The 26,161-nt window shown below is 38.5% G+C and overlaps 2 protein-coding genes across 6 annotated transcripts in view; one reads left to right on the top strand and one right to left on the bottom strand.

Moving 5' to 3' along the window:
- Nucleotides 1-14,001, bottom strand: part of sema4gb (sema domain, immunoglobulin domain (Ig), transmembrane domain (TM) and short cytoplasmic domain, (semaphorin) 4Gb) — a 42,603-nt gene extending 28,602 nt beyond the window's left edge. Inside the window, exons 1-4 of one of the 2 annotated variants that reach the window (XM_036572629.1) lie at nt 13,876-14,001; nt 13,292-13,400; nt 13,153-13,173; nt 8,763-9,079 (exon numbers count right to left, since the gene is read on the bottom strand). In XM_036572629.1, the coding sequence (XP_036428522.1) occupies nt 8,763-8,895 (133 nt within the window). In that variant the 5' untranslated portion in view covers nt 8,896-9,079; nt 13,153-13,173; nt 13,292-13,400; nt 13,876-14,001. The remainder of the gene's footprint in view (nt 1-8,762; nt 9,080-13,152; nt 13,174-13,291; nt 13,401-13,875) is intronic. The other variant, XM_036572630.1, reaches the window with a different exon arrangement.
- Nucleotides 14,002-18,833: 4,832 nt separating this feature from the next.
- mfsd13a (major facilitator superfamily domain containing 13A) lies at nt 18,834-26,035 on the top strand. Of its 4 annotated transcripts, none has more exons than XM_036572625.1 (10): nt 18,834-18,963; nt 19,739-19,802; nt 20,714-20,981; nt 21,184-21,263; nt 21,452-21,901; nt 22,685-22,805; nt 22,912-23,008; nt 23,707-23,878; nt 24,224-24,417; nt 24,829-26,035. In XM_036572625.1, exons 3-10 carry the CDS (start codon nt 20,817-20,819, stop codon nt 25,074-25,076), a joined length of 1,527 nt encoding a protein of 508 aa, XP_036428518.1. In that variant the 5' UTR covers nt 18,834-18,963; nt 19,739-19,802; nt 20,714-20,816; the 3' UTR covers nt 25,077-26,035. The 4 variants fall into 4 exon arrangements, with proteins under 4 accessions (XP_036428518.1, XP_036428517.1, XP_036428520.1 ...); XM_036572627.1 differs by lacking the exon at nt 18,834-18,963 and adding an exon at nt 19,154-19,169; XM_036572626.1 differs by lacking the exon at nt 18,834-18,963 and adding an exon at nt 19,177-19,192.
- Nucleotides 26,036-26,161: the final 126 nt, after the last annotated feature.

Genomic DNA, 26,161 nt, shown 5'->3' with positions numbered 1-26,161 from the left:
ATATTATTTTTTTTCAGTTTATATTTTCGAAGAGATCAGATATAAAGTAACCTGTTTTCATATAGTGAAAGTCAAAAACAATAACTGAAAAATAGGAGTTTCTAAAACCTAAAGTTGAAAAAATGATTAAAAGATACAGAGATAATGGGACACCTAGCCACCAAGCTCCTGGTGTTCTCAGACTAATGTCATGACCACCCAGAATCCAGACTTCAACATCACTGAATGTGTTTAGGATTACTTGGATCGTGAAAAGGAGACAACTTCTAGGACTGAAGTTTGGAGGTGTGGAAAAATTGAAAACAAGTCTCCTGAAAGAAAAGGAAGCTGAAAGAATGGAAGCTGTAATAAAGGTAAAAAGTGGATATGTTAAATACTAAAAAATGAAATTATATTTAGGTGTTGAGGCATCTGCGTAATGTTCTGTTAAAAATATGTTTTCTGTTTCATTTTCTAAAAAACAAATAACTTGTACTTAATGGTGATTTTGAAGGAAAATTAAATAAATGAAGGGTGGTCTCTGATCTTTTCCACAGCACTGTAATTAAAATATGTATAAAAAATAATTTCAGGTGATATTATAACTTTAATCCAAATGTGATGGAAAATGTGATGGCAGTTTTCTATGGTTTTACACTAATCCTCAAATCGAGCCTTGCTAGTAGTGCTTCCCTTTCCATCTACAACTATTTCCCTCTCTACAATCCAACCCTCAGTGTACAGTATTTTTGTGTGTAGCAATGTCTATATGAGTGAGGGTGCTGATCATGTGCCGCTGCTGTGGAGCAACCGTGCATGCGTGTGCGTGTGTCATTGCTGATTCACTTCTTCCTCTTGGTTCAAACCGAGTCAGACTGGCAGATGAGGCAGTCGTGCGTACTGGGGAACACTAAAGACTAGAGACACGGGTGAGCACTGGCAGAAGATATGAGAAACATTATATAACGGCAGTCTCACTTCACCAACCACAAAAATCTCTGGTTTATGTTAACTAACATACTACAAGCAAAAACCAAGCAAGCTTTAACTGATTGTGCATCCATTAAACTCCACTTAGCTCATTTTCAGGGGAAAGCAGGTATTGTCAGGGTCCTTTTCATCCTATTCACTATTTTGTTGCTACTTTGCGTGGGTGCACCAGTCAGGATTTGAGCTCAGAGGCTGTCATTGTGATGCACTATACCAACACACCAATTCATACTAAACATGCTCCTGCATACTAAAATGGTTAACGTTTGAACAAACTCTGTTTTTAAACTACAATCCTGGCTGATCAAGTATCAGATGCAATTTTGTTTATACCAGGAAGCCTCATTTATGGCAACACAACCCTGTATAATCACCACTGGAAGGAATCATAATAGCCAATCAACTACATTTCTAAATCTGAAACATCATCTGCCCAGCAACACAGCCCCCTGAATCAAAATGGGCAAGATTGTGAAAAAGAAAGAATCCATGAAGGGGCATAACTAATTTCTGCTGCCATTTTAGTCCTATAGACAGAAGACCCTCAGATCCTACCATCATCACACTGAACATGCAGGCGTTTCTACCTCTGGGCCTCAATTCTTGCTATTCCCAGAGGACGCATGTGACATGGAAACAAGCACAGAAAACAATGGAGAGGGTGAACACATGAAATATGCAAATGAGACAGCCATCGCCAAGAATTATGAGGCATTCACAAATACTGCACATAATATTAAGTCACTGGCCTCAGCTGAAGCAAGCTGCATAGGCTCAGAAGACATGTACACTAAGAATGAGGGAGCCAAAAAGAGTTCTTTGAAGAACTATCCTTGAAGAGCTACTTTTCAACAGATGGTTCTAAAGAACTTTTCAATCAATTACTTTCTCCACATAACGTAAAATGATTTTCCTAGAACTGTACCAAGCCAAGAACCATTTGGGAACCTTTATAATCTAATGCTGCGTTTACATGTTGGCAGTAAACAGACAATGGCAAACAGCCATCATTGTTTTAAATTGGACTGCAATGAAAGATTTTACCACAGCTAGCAGCCATGATCCTCTATCTACAAATAGGAACATTCTGTAAAGAGTTCAATTTTCCCAGCTTTGCCATTGAAAAGGAAAATATTCTTAACTTCAATGTTCACAAATGTAAAGAGTTTTTATGTGTATATAACATTTCTATTGGTCCATTCATCATGAAAAGTTAAGGGTCCATATCCTACATTTTTTAAGTAATTTTATATTTTTTCTCTGAGGTCCACTTAATGCTTGTGTTTTATGTAAGAGTCATAATTCAACTTTACATGACCGACCTCTTCATCTCTTTGAATTAAACAGACTATTTTGTTACTGTGCCTTTAAGACTGATATATATCATCGCTGTTGGAACAAAATATCATATCTCCAAAATGATAACTTTATAAGAGAAGCAAGAAACATTCTTAAGCTTACATGGAAGTTAAAACACACACACATTATTTAAGCTGCTAATCCTCCTGGGTCATGGGGGAGCTGGAGCCTATCCCAGCGGTCATTGGGCAGAAGGCAGTCCATCGCAGGGCAGAAGTTAATTTAGAAATGATTTATTCCAACAAATTTTGATCCATTCATCATGAAACTTTGTCTTAATGTAATGAGGAACTGGTACTTTTAAATTATGTCAAAAAATTAAAAATAACATACAAGGTTTTGTCCCAACAGTGCTGTTATGTAAATGATCTATGCTCTGATTGGCTGCTTTGTACTGTGCTTCCTTTAAAAAGCAGTCCAAAGTTGAAACACTCCTTTTAACTTCAGTGTGAATGGGCAGAACTAAACTGCTGTAGGCTTGAAAGGTGGCTATATACAAATGTGTGTGACATCATAAAACCAATGAAATAAAAACAGCCTGTTTTTGAAGATCGGTTTCCATATATGGACTGTATGGACTGGGGGAGTGAACAGTATGATTTGAAACGTGAACAGTATTTACATACTATGTCAAACACTTTTATTACAAAAAAGTGAGAAAAAAATCATTTTTCCTTTATAAGGGAAATTGGGTAAATGATGTACTAAAAACAGTTTTGATAAGAGTTTGATTAAGCAGCATTAATTTCTAAGTTCCCAGAAGAAATCACACTTTGACAAATATTTATTTGCCATTTAGAAAAGAATTGCAATGGGTTCATTACAATAGACCTCACAGTAGTTTAGATTCAGTATTACTCACTGCTTTTGCTGTATCTACTACACTAAATGATCAAGCTAGCACTGTCAAAAAGAGGATTCGTCTCTTATGACCTCACATTCACTTTGCCCTGCTTGTTACACCAGACGAGTTACACGTAAACATCAATATTTCATTGCAACATTACTTCAGGTCTGGTAGGCACTACAACAGAGAAAGAAGGCCATGTGGAGATATCACCAAACCCAGAGACCTGAAGAACTGACTCTCTCTCTCTCTCTCTCTCTCTTCCCCACCTCTGGAGAATATAGAAGTGCAAATGTAGGTCAAGGACAGCCAAAGCAAGAAGAAAAACAAGATGATCTGAAAACACAGATGCTCTCATTAAAATCATTTAAAATCATTAGCATCTCTATATACTGTTCTCTGACACAACAAGCACTACAGTAATAATGCAAATAACATTTAGAACTAAATGTTAAGCCAATCATTGCCTCTAAAGTGATGCTCTAGCAGACAAAAGATGCTGCTCTGACACTGTCAGAATGTTTCATTATCTATTTACAGTTTACAGCTTAATTATGTACTGGACCATGTGGCATTCATATGGCCTTAGGTGTTAAGCTCATTGCATAATGATTTGATTAAAATACAGCAAGTTCAGCCTCTTTGGAGTAATTCTGCATGACACGCAGCTTCACGCAGTGAATATCGCCTCAGAATAAATACTGTATGTTCTAATTTCTCTGCTCACATACATCTTCATTGCAGTAGGTGAAGGGCATGTCCACACTGAACAAGAAGCAGCTGGACAATCAACTGATTCACTCAAATCTTTGGTTTTGCTCCAAACTAAGAACATTACTCACAAGTAACCATTAATTACACTGTAGCAGCATTTGTGTGAGCCAAATCAGAGGCGTTTGTTCACTCAGTCTAACTGCGAGTGTTCTTCTCAAGCTAAACACTGGGCCAAAGCACACAAAACAACAAAACAGTACACATATGTTTCTAAAACCAAAAATGGCACCAAGTATGATGATGGTATGGAAGATTAATATGTGACAAAAATGGTTATCTTTTCTACAGCAGGCAACATTCAGCTTAGCACTACTTTCAAAAGTCATGATTAGCATGATTTGCAAAAGCTGCACAAACAAAATCAGCCAATATTTGCTCCTAACATGCAATCAGCAAGTTCTTTTCTTTTGGATGATCTAAGTTATGATTTTATGATGTTAATAATAATATTATAATATAATAAGTACATATGCACTGATTTTAAATGCTGCGTGTGTAAGTCCATCTGTGTAAGGCCTAGATAGGCAAGCACACAGATGAACCCCATAGGGGGCTTGAACCGTTGCCCCTTTGCCTTCAAACTGTACAAGTGAATAATAATTGTGTTTTATATGATCACTGTTAAAGTCATGTTTCAGTGAGGTTTAGCACTTCCCTGGGAACAGTTAGTGGGTCATCTCGGGTTCCACAAGCTTCATCACTTTTGGGCACCCCCTCTGGCCAACCTTCTGGCCACCTCAGTTACACAAAGTGAAACCGTCAGCTGTCATCAATAAAACACTCACTAAAAAAGTAAAGTTGACCTACTTACCATGTGCGAATTGTTACACTTTACGGTGAAAATCTGCCATCAGGGTAGTTATCAGTTAGTTCTAAGAGTCTGATGAACTAATTTTGCTAAGCAAACAGGCAAGTGAATATGAGCTACATATTAAAGTGGTCTATGCGATGCCAAGTTGAGCTAACCAGTAAAAATGAGCCAGCTATAATCGTTTATCATGCTAAGTAGTTATTTTTTTATAGCTAAATACATACGTGTTGTAGGCTAAATTAGGTCAGCTGAGCTTCAGTCTAATTGCATTCCCTTATACAGGGCAGTCTGGCTAGCTTTCTTATCATTAGACTATATATACACTGATCAGGCATAACATTATAACCACCTCCTTGTTTCTACGCTCATTGTCCATTTTAGCAGCTGCACTTACTATATAGGTGCACTTTGTAGTTCTACAATTACAGATTGTTTCTCTGCATGCTTTGTTAGCCCCCTTTTACCCTGTTCTTTAGTGGTCAGGACCCCATGGACCCTCACAGAGTCTGATCCACTCATACCAGCACAACACACACTAACACACCACCACCATGGCAGTGTTACTGCAGTGCTGAGAATGATCCACCACCCAAATAGTACCTGCTCTGTGAGGGTCCATGGGGGTCCTGACCACTGAAGAACAGGGTAAAAGGGGGCTAACAAAGCATGCAGAGAAACAGATGGACTCCAGTCTGTAACTGTAGAACTACAAAGTGCACCTATATAGTAAGTGGAGCTGATAAAATGGACAATGAGCATGGAAACAAGGAGGTGGTCATAATGTTATGCCTGATTAGTGTATATGTATATACAGTGCCCATCACATTAAATTGGTACCTCTGATAATCATGAGCTAAATGAGCTGTAAAAAATATTCTTAATTACTTATCCTTTTGATCTTTCATTCAAAATATTAGCAAAAATCTAACCTTTATTTAAGATGTAATGATTCAAAGAAAAAACAAATCTTGTCATGAAGTATCTTCCCTAAATCTATGTGTGCCACAATTGTTGACACCCCTAAAATTCTTAAGAGTAAAATCTAACTGAATTATATTGCTGGTCATATTTTATGTTTTTAAATTTACCTGAGAGATTACAAACACAATGGTCAGCGATACTTTGGCCTGTGTTTCATCTCATATATATTCCCCAGTGAAAAAGGGTTAACTGGGGAATATATATGAGATAAAACACAGGCCAAATTCCCCCAGTCATCCATCATTATGAGAAAGACCAGAGAAAAAGGCAATAATGTGTTACAAACAGTTGTTAAGCTGCACAAATCAGGAAATGGCTACAAGAAAATTGCTAAACAGTTTAAAATGACCATTTTCAATATCAGAGTAAAAATTAAGAAGAAAGAACTGCAAATGTTAAGAGGATGTGTGTCTATACTGACCCCATGCTCAGTAAGGAGGATGGTTCAAGTGGACAACGAATCTCCGAGGATGACAGAGGGAGGACTGCAGATATTAGTAAGGTCTTGGAGTCAGAACGTCATAAACCACAATAAAACACCACCTATATAACCACAAGTTGTTGGAGAGAAATTGCCAGAAGGAGGACAAACATGCTCATGCTCGTACAGCTTGCTTGGGACCACGTACTATGGTCAGATGAGACCAAAACAGAGGTTTTTGGCAACAAATACCAGGTTGATGTGGACACAAAAATAGTCATGCAGAAAAGTACCTTATCCCCAATGTCAAGTACAGTGGTGGATCTGTAATACTGTGGGTCTGTTTTCTTCCCAAAATTCCTCAGCCAGGAATCTGGGCCATAGTTTGGATCTTCCAGCAGGACAATGATCCAAAGCATGTTTCAAAATGATCACAAAAATGTTTCAGTGACCACAGAATTAAGGTTTTGTCATGGCCCAGTCCACAGACCTAAACCCCATAGAAAACCAGTGGGATGAGCTGAGGAGGAGAGTTTTGGACCAGTTTGGACCTCAAAATTTGGAGAGGTTCTGTATGGAGGAATGGTTTTAGATCCCTTTCCATATGTACTCCAGTCTCATTGACTCCTATAATGAGCTGTTATCTTTGCAAAGGGAGGCTGCACAAAGTATTAAATGAAGGGGTGCCGATAATTGTGGCTCACACAGATATTAGAAAAATATTTATTTCCAGAAAAGATTTTGGGGTTTTTGTATAATCACTGTACTTCGGATAAAAGTTAGATTTTGTTAATATTTTGGATGGAAGATCAAAAGGATAAGCAATAAACAATGTTTCTTATAGCCTGTTTTGCTCATGTTTACCAGGGGTGCCAATACTTGTGGAAGGCACTGTATTTTCCTCCTGAATTAATAAAACTACATCAACACCTGTAACTGGTGCACCCCCATTCTGAGCTTCACAAGTTTTCTCTTGCAGGAGCTGCAGTAAGCTAATTGCTTCGCTGCTTCATAGCATGTGCTGTATGAACTGCATGAACTAGGCCAGGGCTAGAGAGAGGCCACTAATAATACCCAGAGTGCTCAGAGTCTTCAGCACTCCACTAAGAACTGTGCCACTCGTTTAAAGTGAGCATGAGACTTGAAATATTTTGTACACAAACCATAAGAGCTACTAAAATCAGACGCGCTGTTGTGATATTTTGATTGTGGTGTGGGTGTTGGTAGCGTGGGTGAATAAACTTCAAGGACCTGAACAAGTTTTTTCTTAATAGTTTTTTCTTGTTGGAACACAGTTACAGCCTTGCCACGCACATTCTGTTCTCTTTTTCTCCCTTATTCTCTCTATCTCTCCTTCTCTATCTCAGAAAGTGCTGGTACAAAGTTACATTGAGATAGAACAGGACAAAGTAATTAACCAAAATATCTCTTTACCCACAATAATGCCCTGGAAAGTTTTTTTTCTTTTGTGATGAAGGACCTTTACCCAATTTTTCTCCCTAATTTAGTCATTATGTATTCCACTGGCTCGCTGCATCTCCCTTTATCACAGAATCCTACCAAGTTGGGAAGGTGAGGGCTAAAATGTGCTTCCTCTGAGACATGTGAAGTACCAGTGCATCTTTTCAAACTGCCACTAAAGCAGCATCATTGGATAACTCAACAGAGGTATGCCAATTGCTTATTCTGTTACATCAGCTAACACTTGCATGATTTGGCTAGTATTCTGCTGAATGATGGCGAAGAGGGAAGACCATCCACCCAGCTAGAGTGAGGCCAATTTTGCTATCTTGGTCTCCTGGCTACAGATGGCTGTGGCATCGCCAGGGATCGAACTCTCCTGACAATAGACTCAAAGCTTGGACACCTTGCTCCGATCTGGAGTCCCACACTGGAAGGTTTTGACTGAAGAAAATTATACATATAATATGGATTATGTAAGATAACAAATTATTTTGTCTCTTTCTCACTTATAACCTGTTCTTATTGCTCCATTCATCATGTTCTTTTTCCACAAAATGTAAAGGACAGCTGCTGAACTCAAATAATGTAAAAACAAAAAAAAAAATGAGATACTTTTTTTTTATTAACAGCGACAATATAAGAAAGCATTAGCACATGCTTTATAAAGCACAAACAATGAGCATTATAGACATCATCAGTATAAGATATAGTCAGTGTTCAAAGTATATGATGTTCATAATTCAGTTACTCTGTATTTGAGTTCCATTACAAAACATGATAAATGCCAAATTCTCACTCTGAACGGAAAAAAAAAGCTGAACGGAACCAAATTATTATCGTCCATTATATGTTTTGCTTTATTGTTTTCAACTCATTCTTTTTTAATCTTTTACTGTTTTTTGCATGAAATGTATCACATTTTGAGAAGATAAGTCCATTTCTTTTGTTTCTATACAAAATATGCCAATAAATTGTCATTAATTGATGTGTTTTGTTAAAAGCTGTGTTCCATGTCAAAGGTGCCCAATGTTAAAAATCCTTCATTACCAAAATGGCTTACAATGCTCTGTTTTGGAACAGAACTCTTCAATTATTAATATATAGATGCGAATATATATATTTGTATTGGATCTTACCGTTGATGAGTACAGTGGTCCTAGGAGTGACATCCAGCTCTAGTACAGGTCCAAATGGAAACGCCCACAGTGCAGATGCCAGGCAGCAGAAAACTGTCAGCATAGACAATCCAGGACACATGATGACCATCATGATGGTAATACAGATGAGGCTGGAACCCTTCCAGATCCTCCTGAGAGCACTTTGTGTTGATTGTCCAGTCTATGTGTGTTGTGTACTCTATTCTGTTCTGTACTCTGCACACAACCCACGTTTTCTTTCCAGCAATGCAATTACAGGCTGCTAGCTCATCCCTTCTGCTGTCAAAAGTTGTACTCTGCATGGAAAAACAAGAGATTAGTTACTTTCCTCCCATCAGATATACTTACAGATGAGTTGACGAGCAAATGAATCACACTTGCATGCATATTGCTGACACTGGCTGTCCAAAATGTAACTTGCTTACAGGCAACTGTCTCAAGAGGAATCAGTTAGTGAATGTGACATGCTGATGCCAAGCTACATAAACACCATCATTCCCTGTCAGTAACATTAGCAATTACATAAGAGTTTTCAGTTTTTTACCTGCTGGAATATTTTTCCTCAAGTTCAGTCTTAGAAGTTGGTTGCATTTGGATGGCCAGTCTAGTTGGTTGCACAGTACTTTATTGTACTTTGTATTGCAGCAATAGAAGACTTTGCCTTATTTTCTCATCATTTTTTGAAGTTCAGTTTTTTCACCTATTTTCCGTTGACTTTCCCCTTCCTTGTGCAAGTGGATTATCTTGTATCTAAATATCCCCAGAAAACTTGCATTTAATGGCCGCTTTTGACTCTATAATATGAAGTGTGGTCTTTGACTTTTGCCTAGTAGTGAAATCTGTAATCTAACTAAAGACCACTCAAAGTGCAGTTATTTAAGAACAATGATGATATATAGCTTTATGCTATGCTAACTCTAGACTTAACTATCCCCTAATCGATAATGACTGAATTCATGAATAACTGGTTTATCAGAATTTGATTTGTTTTATTCACTTCACTTTCTGCACTCTGAATATTCATGACTAAACTGAAATGTTTATTTTTCTGCTGTTTGGTTCGTGTCTTTCATCCATAAGCTCTGCAAATGTACACATCAGTGCTAACATGTCTTCCTCAGCATTGTGTGTCCTGCTCCTGGTGTCAAGGACAAACGAAACGTCACCTTTACAAAATCAAAGGAGCTACACATGGAAAGGTAAACACATCTGCTACATGAGGGGGATACAAATGGCTGTGATGTGGAACTGCAAGCATAGATGGAAATGAAATGTACTGTATAACAATGGAAAGCCTCATTAATGAGCCTGAGAATTCCCCTCATCACTGATGGTTTGGAGTCATTATCTTCTGATGAAACAGAGCTATAAAAAGCCCTTGTCCATCTGAATGAATTTACCAGTCTACTTCAATTTTATCCAAATGCATTCTGAATGTTCATATATTTATTAGCTTCTACATTAATCTTCATAATATTTGTTGCTTAGTAACTGTTGATTTTGGGTAACCATTTTAAAACAGAGGAGGACCAAACCTATGACTGCATAACATCTGTAACATTTCTATTAAATAATTGGCTTTTAGGCTTTACAGAGAATGTTGGGTTTATTCTTATCTTCAAAATTAAGCATGAAATATATTGACTGGTTTCACAGAGAGAGCTATTCACCTACATTACTCCTACTACTTTCTTCATTAATGGTTCCAATGCTGGATTAATGAGCCTTCACTGAAAACTACAGGAAGATACAAAATCAACTGATATGTAACTTCTAATAATGCTTCATATCTCATTTCCACAGATGGCTCAGAAATCCAGTTCAGTCACAATTCACAAGTGTGTGCTTTTATGCCTTGTTCTGACAGCAGTTGGTCTCGCTGCAGTGTGCTAAAATACTGCAAGAGGTTCTTAAGAAAGGAGCATATAAGGCCACTAGTAATAATTACTAAAATTTAGTCTGTTGCCCAGAAATAATCATACCATAAGCATTTAAAGAGAAGAAAAACTGAATCATTTCTTAACTACTCTATTTATTCTGTATTATTTACCTAGCATCATATTCTAGTAATGCACATAACTAATTGTAACCTTAGTCAATACTGTGGCTAAGTCTGAATAGTACTGTGCAGAAGTCGAAGACCATCCTTCATTTAAAAAACCCTTAATTACAAGCAGAAAACACCTCCAAAGTTCAGTCTTAGAAGTTGGTTCAACTTTTGCTTCTCACAGTCCAAAAAACACAAACACATTCAGTGATGTTGAGGTCTGGATGTTGAGGTACACCAGAAGCTTCTTTGTTTCTTTTGCAAATTTTCTTTCTTTTCTTTATCTGTTTCATTTACTCAGCAACGGCTTCTTGGCAGCCACACATGGTTTCAGACTGTTGAGGTCTTACATGGTTGTTAGGAGTCCCATTTCCTCTGTATCACTAAATATGTTTTGAACCACAGTTCTGACTTGTGTTTAAATGACTAAAGGGTTGTCTCTGACATTTGCACAGCACTGTGAACATATTAGGCTTTGATTGCATGACTTGATTGAATTCTGTCATCCAAATAATTGTATCATAAAGTTTAATGAGGAAGAGCTGAAATACAATACGCCAAAAGTGTTCTTTGAAGCTCTTTGAAATGTGTGAGTGTGAAAATTAATACAAAAGTCTTTACTAATTATGTAAAGGTTCTGTACCAAATGAAGGATTGAAATGTTTTTTTTTTCATAGTAACTTTACATTATGTGGATGTTCTGTAATTTTAAGGTCCAAACATATAATTTACAAACACCGCTCTTTAACAAAGCTATCTGATTAAGGGCCCGTATCCTATAGATTTCTTCTAGATATTTGTGTGGTTTTATATATTAAAACTGTCATAGTTCACTTTAACATGACTTTTCCACTAACTTCTTTTTATCCCTTAGAATTAAACTTCAGAATGAGTGGGCGGAGCTAAACTGCACTAGGCTGAACAGGCAGACGGTGACAACACAAAAACAATTAATTCAAAATGGGCCATTTTTGCTGTTTGGTTTCCATGTGTTGACTGTACAAACTGAGGATTGAACAGTACATTTTGAAACTTTAGCAATTTTTCCATACTAAAACGAACTATTTTTAAAAAAGTGAAGTAAATTCACTTTAATGCAAATTAAGAAACAATGGTGAGCTCTCAACAAATGTTTAAGTCTAAATAGAATTACTAACATAGCCTGTGCTTAGTCTTTTCCTATCATGAGAACATGAAACAGAGGTTGACCTGAAAGACCCTGCTCAACACATCCAGATCTCATGCTGAAATGCTGAGGAAAGAGTGGGAGCACTCATGTCAAACACAATGTAAACCCCTGATATTCCAGGACATAATCTCATGTTTCACTTGTTTGTCATGCACTAAATGTGTACCTACACTTTTAATGTGAGCTGGGTTTTTCTACAAGAAACGCAGCAGCGCAGAACATCTCCCACACAGTTCAAACCAGCCAAGAGGGCCAAGTCTACTGGCATCCAGAACACAAGAAACTCAGATTATTCTAAAACTGTTCAGACTCCAGTAGAATCATGAAACAGCCTTCTGAGATTTAACTTTGCTGACCTAATAATCATCCTCGAAGAACTAAAATCATGCTTCTGTTAGCCTCTGACAAGCCTGACTGAAATTGCCTTTTTTATGCTAATGAAGGAGCAGCTCGACCTACGCAAACGCTTCTCTTAACCAGTAAAAGAAAATCTGGTTACAGCATCAGCACAAACATCGACAGCAAATCTGGCTTCATAGCATCAGCATCAACCCCAGCAATAAAGCAAGCAGAAAATCTGCAGAGGAAGATTCTTATAAGGTCTTCCTTATTTCACTAACTATTCATATAAATGATGAAAAAAGTGTTTCATTGGTTGCAAAAAACATTCAGATTTTAACAAAAAATGAATGCTTTCAGAGAAATGCTCACTTGCAACTGAGGAACAGTAGCATAACATTTAAAAATGTCTTAAAAAGCTACCTTAGAAAAAAATATATAGAGAGTCATAGGATGCTACCATGTTATTTGCATTATAGTAATAATATCAGAATGAGTTTGTAGAGTGTAAAGAGTAGGGAAAAATGGGTTACAACATTACGAGTAGTAATAACATGTTAACTACTAGGATGCCAGATTCAGTGATTGAATTTGACTCTATAAATTGAGAATATATACAGTAAGGTAGGCTACTGTTAAACTCAGCCCAACACATTTAGAAGCCTAGTGATGAGATTAAGATAATGCTTCTGTCATGACTTTAACTGTATGATTAATTCACTGCTTGTCTAAATTAATTAAATCACATGATCGAGGTATTACAGTGAACTGTGAGCACTGTATTGTGATCTTACCTTGTTTTTTCACACAGTTTTACAGAGACGCCTGAAGAGAACTTCACTTTTTCATTATAACTAACCATCCAAACTGACTGACTGCGGTTAAGAATTCAGTGTAAGAAATGTTCTGACTGTTCTTTTGCGCAGCTAAACAGCTTGTGGCATCCTCACGTTCAGAGTTTTACTCCTTGCTTATTTATTCTTGAGCCAAAAACCAGAAGAGCCTCTGCAGCGCAGTCCAAAGAGCCAGCTGTATATTTAACCTGTACACAGAATATGGAGTTATAGCTAAAACACAAAGCACTGATGCCCTGAGATGAGTGAATTTCCCTCCTAATTATGTGATTATGGCTTTTTTCCTCGATTTATGACTTACAGCAGTGGTAGAGTTAATAAGCCATAATTGCATATGACCTGAATAAAAGGAAACTGGCATTCCTGAAGCTAATCTAACTCATTCTTAACCCATTAATGATACAGAAAACAACTTTCTAAAAAAAAAACAGGTCTTTCTGCTTGTGAATTCCACAGAGATCAGGCAGGAGTCCACACCACTGCGGCATTTTTAAAGGGCACTTCTGCTAGCACTTTATCAGTCACCTTCACCTGCGTGTTTTTAGAGCTCAGCAACATTAGCAGCGTTAACAGCTGGACTCGAAAAGACTAAACCAAACATCTGTGAACACATCGTCTACAGAAAGAAACTACACACGACTGAAAGATCTATAGTCACTGTACCTGACAGGCTGCATCCGCACGGCAGACACGGACAGTGCAGCGCGTGTCCGGGTTAGTCTTTGTTTAGAGTGAAGAAACCGCGCTAGTCTCTCTGAATCCCACAGAAACAGCCCGCTATGTAACGCACATGCGGTTCACTGTCCCAGGTGAGGACACGCCCATTTATGAATATTCATGAGGTCCGCTTATAGTCCACGCCCTCCAACAGAGCGTGTTCTCACACACAGAAGAGGCGTCACCGCTCCAAACAAGGGCTTCTGCATCTCACAGGGTTTTCAGAAACACACAGAAGTGGAGATGTTAAAGTTACAGCAGCTTAACTGACTGTTTCCATTATAACTGAGGGAGTAAAGGTTTATGTGTTTAGCCAAAATCACAGAAACCTTCAAGAAAGAGCTGATTTTGTAGTATTTCACGTAAAGTGAACACCTGGCTCTAATGAATCCTGTATTAGTTGTTTGTGCGTTAGCTTGTGTGTGTTAGCCTGAATTCACTCAGCAGCTTTGAGTCGGGCGCCACCTACAGGTTCAGTCTTCCTATGCCTGTATAAGCTCGCTCGCTCTCTCTCTCTCTCTCTCTCTCTCTCTCTCTCTCTCTCTCTCTCTCTCTCTCTCTCTCTCTCTCTCTCTCTCTCCTTCCACTTTCTAGCTTATTTACCTGTATTTATGGGCTAGTTATATAGACTATAATGGTCTTTTTGCCTTTTGGAGAACAAATACCAGCACAGAGCACAGCATGAAGAGTTGAGTTCCCATTTCCACCGACAACCACTAGGTGCCGGTAAAATGACAGTTCACTTCACTCTACAGACTCTACAAAGCCTTTAAGACGAGATAACAAGTTCTTTAACTGTGTCTTGCACAAAGTTTAGTACGTTTCTTTTTCAATATATTTACTGAAACATAAATAACTTGTGTTGTCCGTAGTTCCTCTTTCTAAGGTTTCAGTAAAATTGTAAAAACAAGTGGTAATTAACATTTTTTGAGTTCTTTCTTTCTTTCTTTCCTATGGAGGCCCCACTACTAACCCTGCTGAAACAAACAAACAAACAAACAAAAAACTGTATGGATGTATTCTATGCTGGTCTAAGCTGGTTTAAGCTGCTCTAGTGCTGCTCTGGTGCTGGTTTAGCTGGACACCCTGCATTGTGATGTTGGTTAAGCAGCATACCAGCATCCAAAACACAACATATGTGTAGACAATATGTGCTGTTTTTCTATGAGGGAAGACATGTGAACAGGATCTTAAAGCGTGGGCACAATTTAGTAAGGCTTCTGTAGGCCGACCTCAAAATGTTTTTAGAAGCTTATGAAAACTGAATGAGTACATGTTTTTGTGTTTGGACAAAATCACAGCAACAGTCTCCAAGGAAGAACTGCCGTTTTAGTATTTCACATAATGTGTGCTCAGAGCTAAAGGCTCATTAATCCTGTATTAGTTGTTGATGAGGTAGCTTATGTGTCCTAGCCTGATTTCACACAGTCATCAGCTTTGAGTCAGGCACCACTTTCAGGTTCAGTCTTCAATGTATAACACACATCAAGATCCCATTCCTATGCCTGAATATTTTCTTTCTTTCTTCCTTTCTTTCATTCTTTCTTTCTTTCTTTCTTTCATTCTTTCTTTCCTTCTTTCTTTCTTTCATACAGAGGCCCCACTGGTGGCGTCCCTTCTTAATGAAAATAATAATAATGCATGATCACAACTTACTAACCCTGCTGAACAAAACAGTATGGATGTATTCTATGCTGGTCTAAGCTGGTTTATGCTGCTCTAGTGCTGGTCTGGTGCTGGTTTAGCTGGACACCCTGCATGGTCATGTTGGTTGACCAGCATACCAGCATCCAAAACACAACTTATGTGTAGACAATATGTGCTGTTTTTCTATGAGGGAAGACATGGGAACAGGATCTTAATGCGTGGGCACAATTTAGTAATTGTAGGAATGAGATGTCATGGTCGCAACTTAGATGTGTGAATGACATAATCATCTTGTTCCCACACTTTGCATGGCCACGCGTTAGGAACCCGTTTCTAGAAGAGGTGTCACTGGGCTAAACGGACTTCTGTAGGCTGACCTTAAAGTGTTTTTAGAAGCCACATGAGTGTAGATGTCAAAACTAGCATATTGTTTTCATTATAACTGAATGAGTACAGGTTTTTGTGTTTGGACAAAATCACAGCAACAGTCTCTAAGGAAGAGCTGTAGTTTTAGTATTTCACATAATGTGGCTCATGGCTAAAGGCTCATTAATCCTGTGTTAGTTGCTGATGGGTTAGCTTATGTGCGCTAGCCTGATTTCACACAGTCAGCAGCTTTGAGTCGGGCACCACTTTCAGGTTCAGTCTTCAATCTGTGGCACACATTAGGATTGTGTTCCTATGCCTGAATATGTTATTTTCTTTCTTTCTTTCGTCTTTTCTTTCTTTCAGAGGCCCCACTGGTGGCGTCCCTTCTTAATGAAAATAATAATGCATGATCACAACTTACTAACCCTGCTGAACAAAACAGTATGGATGTATTCTATGCTGGTCTAAGCTGGTTTATGCTGCTCTAGTGCTGGTCTGGTGCTGGTTTAGCTGGACACCCTGCATGGTCATGTTGGTTGACCAGCATACCAGCATGCAAAACACAACTTATGTGTAGACAATATGTGCTGTTTTTCTATGAGGGAAGACATGGGAACAGGATCTTAATGCGTGGGCACAATTTAGTAATTGTAGGAATGAGATGTCATGGTCGCAACTTAGATGTGTGAATGACATAATCATCTTGTTCCCACACTTTGCATGGCCACGCGTTAGGAACCTGTTTCTAGAAGAGGTGTCACTGGGCTAAACAGGGACTTCTGTAGGCTGACCTTAAAGTGTTTTTAGAAGCCAATTGGGGGTAGTCGTCAAAACTACCATATTGTTTCCATTACAACTGAATGAGTACAGGTTTTTGTGTTTAGCCAAAATCACAGCAACAGTCTCTAAGGAAGAGCTGTAGTTTTAGTATTTCACATTATGTGGCTCATGGCTAAAGGCTCATTAATCCTATATTAGTTGTTGATGGATTAGTTTATGTGTGCTAGCCTAATTTCACACAGTCAGCAGCTTTGAGTCGGGCACCACTTTTAGGTTCAATCTTCAATCTGTGCCACACATTAGAATCCTGTTCCTCTGCCTGAATATGTTATTTATTTTCTATCTACTTTCTTTCTTTCTTTCTTTCTTTCTTTCTTTCTTTCATGAAGCTATTAGAGAAGCAGACTGCAGCCTCTGTAGGTTCCTCTATTTCAGAGAGTGAATGTGTTTTATTGCTGCTTGTTTTATTAGTATCATATGTGAATTTTAGTATTTTGACCTTTGACCTAGATAAACTGTCTCCTTTTGTTAACAAAACTGTTATATAATATATGTATTAGTTAGTCTTCATTTGTGTCACTTTGTTTATTTATTCAGGGACGATGTACTTAATATGTTGAATCAGGTTTGTTAGATGACAGAAAATCCTCAAACGCGCAGTATAGGGTACTCAGGACTGGGATCCTGAAGTAAGAAGTATAGTGACAGAGGAGACCTTGAAATGTTTTATCATTAACACTGACATATGTGCAGCTAGCTAGTAAAAAAGGAAGCAACTGGAAGGAAGTTATTTAGTTCCTTTTTTTGGAGATAGCAGGCCTACAGTCACAGGTGGGTAAAGCAGGCTAAACTCTCAGGTAAAATATACTCGGGTAAAAATATTGTTACTTCAATGAAGTAATGACTCAAGTAGGAGTAAAAGTATGTTTCCAAAAAACAGAAGCACAAAAGTACCAGCTTAAAAAACTGCTTAAGAGGAAATCCACAGATCTTTCTGAATTTCTGCATAATTACATCATTAAGATATGAACAGACTCATTCAGAGTGGTTTGATGTCAAATCGTTGGTTCAAGAGACGCTTGCCAGTTAGAATTGTTGACAGTGGTGGTGATAGGAACCAGACGTCGGAAGTGTTTAATGCCTCTAAAAGCTCTCTCACAGAAAGTTGTTTTATGTAATCGTTATGAATTTGCTGCCAGAGATGTTGTTTTACGATAGTTTCATGAAAAACTTTTGCTCTAAAACATGTTATATTTTTTCTGATCTAATACTAATTTTCCATTATCAGTATTATACATAAAAACTCAGAAGACATGTGGAGGTTCACTGCTTGTTTTATTTTTATAGTAAATAAAATGTTATGTATGATATTTGCATTGTAGATATCGTTACCTCTGGTTCACATCACCACCACTGTAAAGAAATACAAGTTGGTTTCACTATAACGAGCCATTTCACATCAGACCACTCTGAGTGCCTTTGTTTACACTTTAATGATCAAATTGTGCCGAAATTTTAGAAAATCAGTGGAATTCCCCTTTTAGTAATTAAAAATTAGAACTGTAGCAGAACTTCAGAGGGCATTCAGCACCTATCAGCAGAGGAAGTGAAGTTTGTTAGGCCCTATTCTTTTCTTTTTAGTTTAAAATAAAATGTTAAGGAGCCATGAGGAGCAGCACAGCTGTACAGATGCTGTCACCAACGTGACAGAATGAAATGATGCAAAAATGAGTTAAAGTTAATGACTAAAATGTAACATTAAACATTAAGATTGACCGTAACACTATGTAAAAAATCATTAGCTTCCTCACACACATACTCAAATAGGAGTAAAAGTATTATAATTTGAAAATATCAGGAAGGTACATATCCATTGTTTTTTATTTGAGTGAGTATAATCACTATCCATCTCTGAATGCACTAATATAAAATAGCCAAAATAAATAACTAGGCAGTTAATTGTAACATAGAATTACGGAATTAGTAGGAAATAACAGCTTACAAGCAGAAGAGGAATTTGGACTGTAGGAGGAGGAGGAGTGAGAGTGGGAGGAGGTGGTAGTAGTGTAGATCTAATGACGCCACACATTTCATCGCCCACACATCACTGGATCTGCTCGACTGGGGTTTTCCAGCACTGGGCTCAGTCAGACAGACTCCACTAAAATCGACACTTTCGGGTTATGTGTGTTTATTGTGTCATCTTGGCGACTACAGAATAGCCGTTGTGTCCGCATGGTGAGTATTTCTTCTTGATGAGAGCTTAAGCAAGACAGCCAGACACGGAAACAGCTCATGCGGTTCAGTGTTAAATGTTTGCCAGCCGGGTGACTTGTGACTGAACACGTCGCCTTTTTCTGACATGAAAGCGGATCCTCAACAGGAAAGCTAACGTTAGCTAATAAGTTTGCTGTGGTTCACCCTTAATGTATTCGCTGTAACGAGTACGTTAGCCTGAATATAAAATGTAATATTTCGCTTTTCTTTTGGGTTAGGAGTAGTCAGGCAGCTAGTATTAGTTAGCAAGCTAGCTCTTAGCTAACCTAGCTTACTAGCGTTAACTAACGTTATTTCTGACGTCTTGCTCAGATCGTCTGGCGGCGGCTTCGATAAAAACAAAATACCTGGCAGCTGATTGCAGCCTAGTAACTCAGTGGAAAGCTGTAGCTAGTTAGCTAAGAGCTGACAGATTAATTAAAACAGTTAGCTAACAGAGTTTTTTTTTAACCTAACTTAGTTGGCATTGTAACGCTTTATTGGAAGCCTGTGTTACCTAACGATTGCTAGCTGGCTAGTTGGCGTATTGGCTAGCTAAATTGGTTGATTTTAAAATCAAACAGTTATATATGTTCCTTGAAATAAGTGTAGCCATTGAGGACTTGGCAGTAGACCTGTCACCTCTTGTGTTGTTTTGTTTGCCTGTACAGTAGATTGAATTTCTATAATGGAGGAGGCTGAGTTTATGTGGGTAATGTTGGAGTGGAGTGATAACTGATAACATTTATCTATGCAGAAATATGGCTCTGGTTTGGAAAACCTTATTCTGTGCTTCATGCTGCGCTAGAGAAGGGACACAGGTGAGCAACCTGCCACTGTGTTACACTGCTGCCAAGTAGCTCACTCTCTTGCATTGCTATGCCTGATCTCTGCTTGGATCAGAGATTTCTGTGTTTATAGCCGCTAGGGAGCAGCCACCTGTTCTGCCAGATGAGATGGAAATCACTGTGTGGGCAATGTGATCCAGCAAAGGGTAGCCAGTGGTTTCGCTTCACTGCATGGATCAGATGGGAATCAGACCGGGAGTAACACGTTCACTAACATCTGAGATAGTTGGGGTGCTTTGAACTGTTTTTAAAATCTGATTTTAGAACTCAGAAAAAGCATGTTTAGATATTTAGAAAAGCATGACTGTATAACTGTTTAAAGCACTCAACAATGTGTGCTTCATGTGAAGTTAAGGCTGGAGCTTGTGCTGGCTTGCTTAGTGTGAGAGTCAGGTGTCTTGCCAGAAGCCAGATGATATTCATGCATTTTTTCTATCATGATGCCAAAAGTTAGATTTTGTGCTTCAGATTGTAGGATGAGTGTTTGTGGTGCGTTTGTTTTGTTCCAGCAACTGGAATACAGAAGACCCTCTTATTGTGGTCTCTGGCACACAAGAACTTGTGGTACCTTGCATTCTTTAAGCTGCATAACTGCTCAGTGTTTGATAGATTCACAAACTGTGTACTTAATTCCAGTAAAAGGATCTCTTTTGTGCAAAGTAAACTTCTGTTTATTGGATGGGAATATACAGTGCATTGCATTTGAATAGTTTAGAAAATGTAGTATACTTCATTTTTGCGCATTTAAAAGAAAATGTAAATAGCTAAACTGAAGTAGGATGTCCAGCAGTAAAAGAGTGCTACTATTCTAAGCTAAAGCCCTTGGATATACTGCATTACTCTTCTGTCTAAAATACAACATTCTCTGCTTTTGTTATTATCAGAATTCCTTTTTAGGATGGTGACCAGACCCTGCTTGGCTTGTGGAGTGAATGAAGCTCTGCTGGTTGAGGAAAAGCAGAGGGAAAGTGAGAGAACGTGAAAAGGATGGGAAAGAGGGTGTGGAGCTGTTGCCTGGGTGTCTCCACAGCGGTGCTGTATGGCTCCCTGTCGCTTTTTGTCTCCATCCTCCATAATGTCTTCCTGCTTTATTATGTGGACACGTTTGTGTCCGTGTACAAGATCGACAAAGTTTCATTCTGGGTGGGCGAGGTGAGTTTGTCTGTTGTAGACAGTTATGTGTGTAGACATATACCCAACAGACCATCCAGCATCCACACAGTGCTACTTTTGTATCATTATTAGGAATAGTATTTGGTTATTATTATTTTTATTATCATGTGAACGACAGCAGTTGTCAGTGTTCAGTGTTAGTTCGCAGATGACATGAACTCCTTGTTGTTTGTTCACACAGACTGTGTTTCTGATATGGAATAGCCTGAATGACCCCCTGTTTGGCTGGCTAAGTGACCGCACCTTCCTCAGCTCTCATCAGTAAGACTTCTACTACACACTTATTATTCTTTCTCAATATTTATAGAACAGTACCAAATATTTGAATGTATTCCAAACCTGAATTAGAATGATAAAGAAATGCATCTCTTTTTTTTCATTTGTTTCCCCAAAATGGAAAGGAAAATTGCTCTGCATAATGCATGTTCTCCCTCTGTTTGATTGCTCAGGTCTGGATCTCAGATCTCCACGCCTGAGGTGGTGCTAAAGCGACTGCAGTCTCTCTCCAGGAATGGGCCACTTTTTGCTCTTTCCTTCTTGGCCTTCTGGGTGGCTTGGGCCCACCCTGGTCTGCAGTTCCTCATCTGCCTGTGCCTTTATGATGGTTTTCTCACACTGGTGGACCTGAACCATAATGCCCTGCTGGCTGACCTGGCTGTGTCTGCAAATGACCGCACACGCCTCAACTTCCACACCTCGTTGTTCAGCGCACTAGGCTCACTGTCCGTTTTCCTCTCGTACTCTTTCTGGGACAAGGAAGATTTCATGTCCTTTAGGCTCTTCTGTGTAGTGCTGGCTGCCTTGTCAATGATTGGCTTTGCCGTGGTGTCTCGGCTGCTGCGCCGCAGGTTCCAGAACGAGATCCGATCACACAAGAATGAAGAGGAATTGCTCAAAGAGTATGTTTACTTTTAAAACTTTGCATTTTTGTTGAGCAAAATTGATGACTTGGTAGCTTGGATTGCTGCAATTTAATGCTAATAAAAAATGTTAACAAACATTACTACAAATCCTTCAATATAATTACTAGTATTTTCATGCGGTTTCATGCAGCTTGGTCAGTAGAACTGTTTATACACAATACAGGACCTGGCTGCAGATCAGAAAAAAGTAAAGAAGTGTTTTCTAGAGGTCTGAGTACTGCAAGTGATTGTAACTTACACTTATGGATTTGTTATAGACTTTTTTCTGGCTAACCTGAAAGTTTTTGCAAGATATTCATATAAAAATGTGAAAACTGTGGAATCTGTTGTGAAGAAAATTGTTTCTGAAACTTTGTATTTTTTGTATCTGTTTGCTAAGGACAACCAAGTTCGTTGTACTGCTGCAGTAACTCACTTTTGCCACTTTACTCACTTGTGCTATTGCTGTAAGTTTATAGTTTGCTTTTGTTTGGTGTAATGAGAGAGGAGCCTCTTTGTACCTGAATTGTAAGCAATTTGCAGAGAAGCAGAAAGGCTCTTAGTCAGTCTAGCAGGCAGATATATGAGAAAAGGTTTCTCCAGTTGCAAAGTTGTCTCAGTCCCTTGTGAGCTTCTCACTATGAGAGCAATTGAAATTGCCTTTTCAGTTGCATCCTGTTATTCTGACTATTTGGCTCTGTCTTTGTTTCAGTCCCTATTCCCATTTGCTCTCTCATTTTCTATTTTTATTTCTGTTGTTCTGTATCATCTGTATCTTAGACTGTCTGTTGGCCATGCACCTCATGCCTCCACCGAGAAGCCTGTCACTCTTGGACAGTATCTGAAGCAGCTCTCACGCCACAGAAACTTCCTTTGGTTTGTTTCAATGAACCTTGTACAGGTAAATATTGTTACTAACTGTTACTGTATTTTTTTTGTTTTTTTGTTTTTTTTTTGTGATCACTCTCACAGAATTGCTGGATATTATTCTACTGTCCTTTCTGCAGGTATTTCACTGCCACTTCAACAGTAACTTCTTCCCTCTATTCCTGGAACACCTCCTATCAGACCGGATCTCTGCATCCACTGGCTCTTTTCTGTTGGGTATGAGCATGTGGCCATTCTTGAGCATTTGCCAAATTAAGGCAGACTTCAGCAAATGAATATTACTTGTGACACTAACCTTGTCTGTGTAGCCATTGTTATTATTAAAATTGTTATTTTAAATAACAATGGCTACACAGTAGCCATTGTTATTAAAATTTCACTGTCTAGTATTGACAACAATCGATTGTAATTAAAAAAAAACCAAAAAAACATACTAGCTATTGCTTTTGTAAATTTTATTGGACAGTAAGTACTGTGTCTTGGTTTTTCTGTTGTGTTTTTCTGTCTCAACAACCTTAGGGGTCCCTCTCAAAATAGTTCCACCGTATTTTGAACAGACAGTCTATGCCACATATGTCAGGCTCCAGTCCTTGCGGGCCAAGACACTGCAGACATTAGCACACTGCCTCATTAAACACACCTGATTCAGCTCATCTGCTAATTAGCAAGGCCTTCATGAACTGAATTCAGAGTGTTAGGTGAGGGTAAATGTTAATCTCTGCACTTTGGCCCAGAAAGTCCCCAGTTTGACATGCCTGAACTATGCATGACTATGGGACATAATGGGACATCATTTCTTAAATGATTTAACATTTTAAGAATTTAAAATAATTCCACTTCATCTGTTCAGCATAATGTCTAGGACATTAAGTACTGTGTTTTTTGTTTGTTTGTTTTTTTTCTGTTAACTACAGGTATCTCCTACATAGCACCCCATCTCAACAACCTTTATTTTCTGACACTCTGCCGAAGAGTGGGCGTCTACCAGGTTATCCGTTGGCTTTTTATCTTGAAGCTGGGTCTTAGTATAGCAATGCTGCTGGCAGGAGCAGACCAGGTGTATCTGCTCTGCCTGTTTATCGCCAGGTGAGAACTGAATATCACTTTCACACGTGTGTGTGTGTGTGTGTGTGTGTATATGTACACACACAAACACAATCATATTTTGCCTTTGATCACACAGTTGTTTGAAGAAGTTTGAACACCCCCAGTTTAATCACATGCTTTGTTTATTTTCTAAGTGAAAAAAAGTTTAAACATCTTCTTCAGAGAACAAACATAAATGACATTTTTTCCAGATTTTAGTGCATAATTAATAAATATATGTGTGTGTGTGTGTGTGTGTTTGTATAAAACTTTTGCACAGGCCACACAGGCCTTTTGTCTAAAACCTTTACTGATCAGGTCCTTTATATGAACCTGTCTCTACAGTAATCGAGTGTTTACGGAGGGGACCTGTAAGCTGTTGAACTTGGTAATCACAGACCTGGTTGATGAGGACTTTGTAATGAACCGACGACAGCACGCCGCCTCTGCGCTACTGTTTGGGATGGTTGCTTTGGTAACAAAACCTGGTCAGACCTTTGCCCCCCTCATTGGCACCTGGCTGCTGTGTGTATACACAGGTGTGTGTGTTTGTTTATGATCAGTATGCAGCATTCGATCTTTGCAGTGAAAGTCTGACTCTTTTTACATCCTTTTTTTCCTTACCCTATTTGTATTACTTTATTGCTGCATATCAGCCATATTATTGCCTTATATCGTTCCTCTAAAAAGCCTTCCGAAGCTTGTTAATTATGCCATGGGTTTCTTTATTCATGGGTGAACTTTAATTGAAATGCACCACTCACTTCATTTCATTTTAAGTAGCTATGAGTTAAAATGAGTTGTGCATCTCAAGTAAAGTGTTGGTTCCCCCATTTATTTTCTTCTTCTTTCTTAATATATTTAATTTCAGCAGCGTAACATTTATTATTGAACTAAAAGTGAGAGAAGAATTCATCTTCATGGTTCTTGCTCATTTTCTTTGTCTCTAGGCTATGACATCTTTCAGCGGGATCCTATTAAGGACTCTGTTGCAGCTGTGGCCATCTCAGGTGCTGAAAGCCCTGTGCCACTGCGCCAGGGCTGCTTTTACTTACTGGTGTTTGTGCCCATCACCTGTGCCCTGCTGCAGCTACTGGTCTGGTCTCGCTTCAGCCTCCATGGCCGCAGATTACAAAGCATCAAAGCCCTGAGACAGGATGCCCACCATGGTCACCTTATAGACGTGAAGGCCATCTGATACTGCCCACCCCGTTCCTCACTGCCTCACACTGACTCAGGATGGAGACTGATGGCTGATGTCGCTTCTCAGTGTACAAGGACTCTATGACAGAGAGATCTTAATGAAAACCGCCTTATTTTCTTACGAGAAGAAACTTTTCTGCATGTGTATATTTATAAACTGACCTAGGGACCAAATATGAACTGTTAAAACAATCATGTGGTGTGGGACCATATTGAAGAGTAGTATCTCTTCCCCTTTGACTGCACTTTGTCTGTACAGTACAACTGAATTGAACAATGCATTACCTACCAAGCCTACATTTTTTTTGACCTGATGTAATATCTGCATGGGCCTCTGTGGAAGAGTTAGAGTAATTTGTTGCATCAGTTATTTTGTTGCCAGTGAATTTAGTGGTACTGTAATTTTAGGAACTGTTTACTCTCACCTTTTCTTGCTTATTTTGTCTTCAAAATTAAAAAAAAAGTATATATTTTTTATACCAAGTATTTCACACAGATTATAGTAGAGCATGATAACTGTGAACTTGGCTAATCTGTCAGAGATAATTATATTCTGGGGTAGTTACTGCAGTTACACAGATGAAATCTCTCAAGATGGAAGTACTTTTGTGTAAAGAAGACTTAATTTTCAAATATTTACACAGAAGTTCCATTTCTAAGGCATTAACTCATTTGTACAGCTTCTGTGTCATCCCTCTTCCACAAAAGGAAAACATTTTCCAGTACTGAACGTTTCATTGTCAGAGACTGATGTTTACCTTTTTGGTACCCACAGTTCTTTTTACTGTTTCTGCTATTTAAATTCAAGGAGACGATTTTTGTGACTCAGGAAATTTGATATCTGCAAAATAAATTCCATTTAATACTAGTGGTTCAACGCTCCTGGTCTACACTATATATCAACATATGTTTTGTAGAAAAGGATGAAACGGTATAAATTCATTGCATACTTTATTTGATGGTGTCTGTCATTTCTGTATAGGTTGCAATAAGCAGAATGCACATAATGATGTAATGTAGCTTAGAAAAAAAGCCGTACAATTTTCACAGGACAGAATTTTAAATAAAACAAGTTTTTTT

This window comes from Colossoma macropomum, unplaced genomic scaffold (genome assembly GCF_904425465.1).
Source record: "Colossoma macropomum unplaced genomic scaffold, Colossoma_macropomum, whole genome shotgun sequence".
Taxonomy (NCBI): domain Eukaryota; kingdom Metazoa; phylum Chordata; class Actinopteri; order Characiformes; family Serrasalmidae; genus Colossoma; species Colossoma macropomum.
Note: the sequence above shows the minus strand (reverse complement) of the source record. Positions and strands in the feature narration are given on the sequence as shown.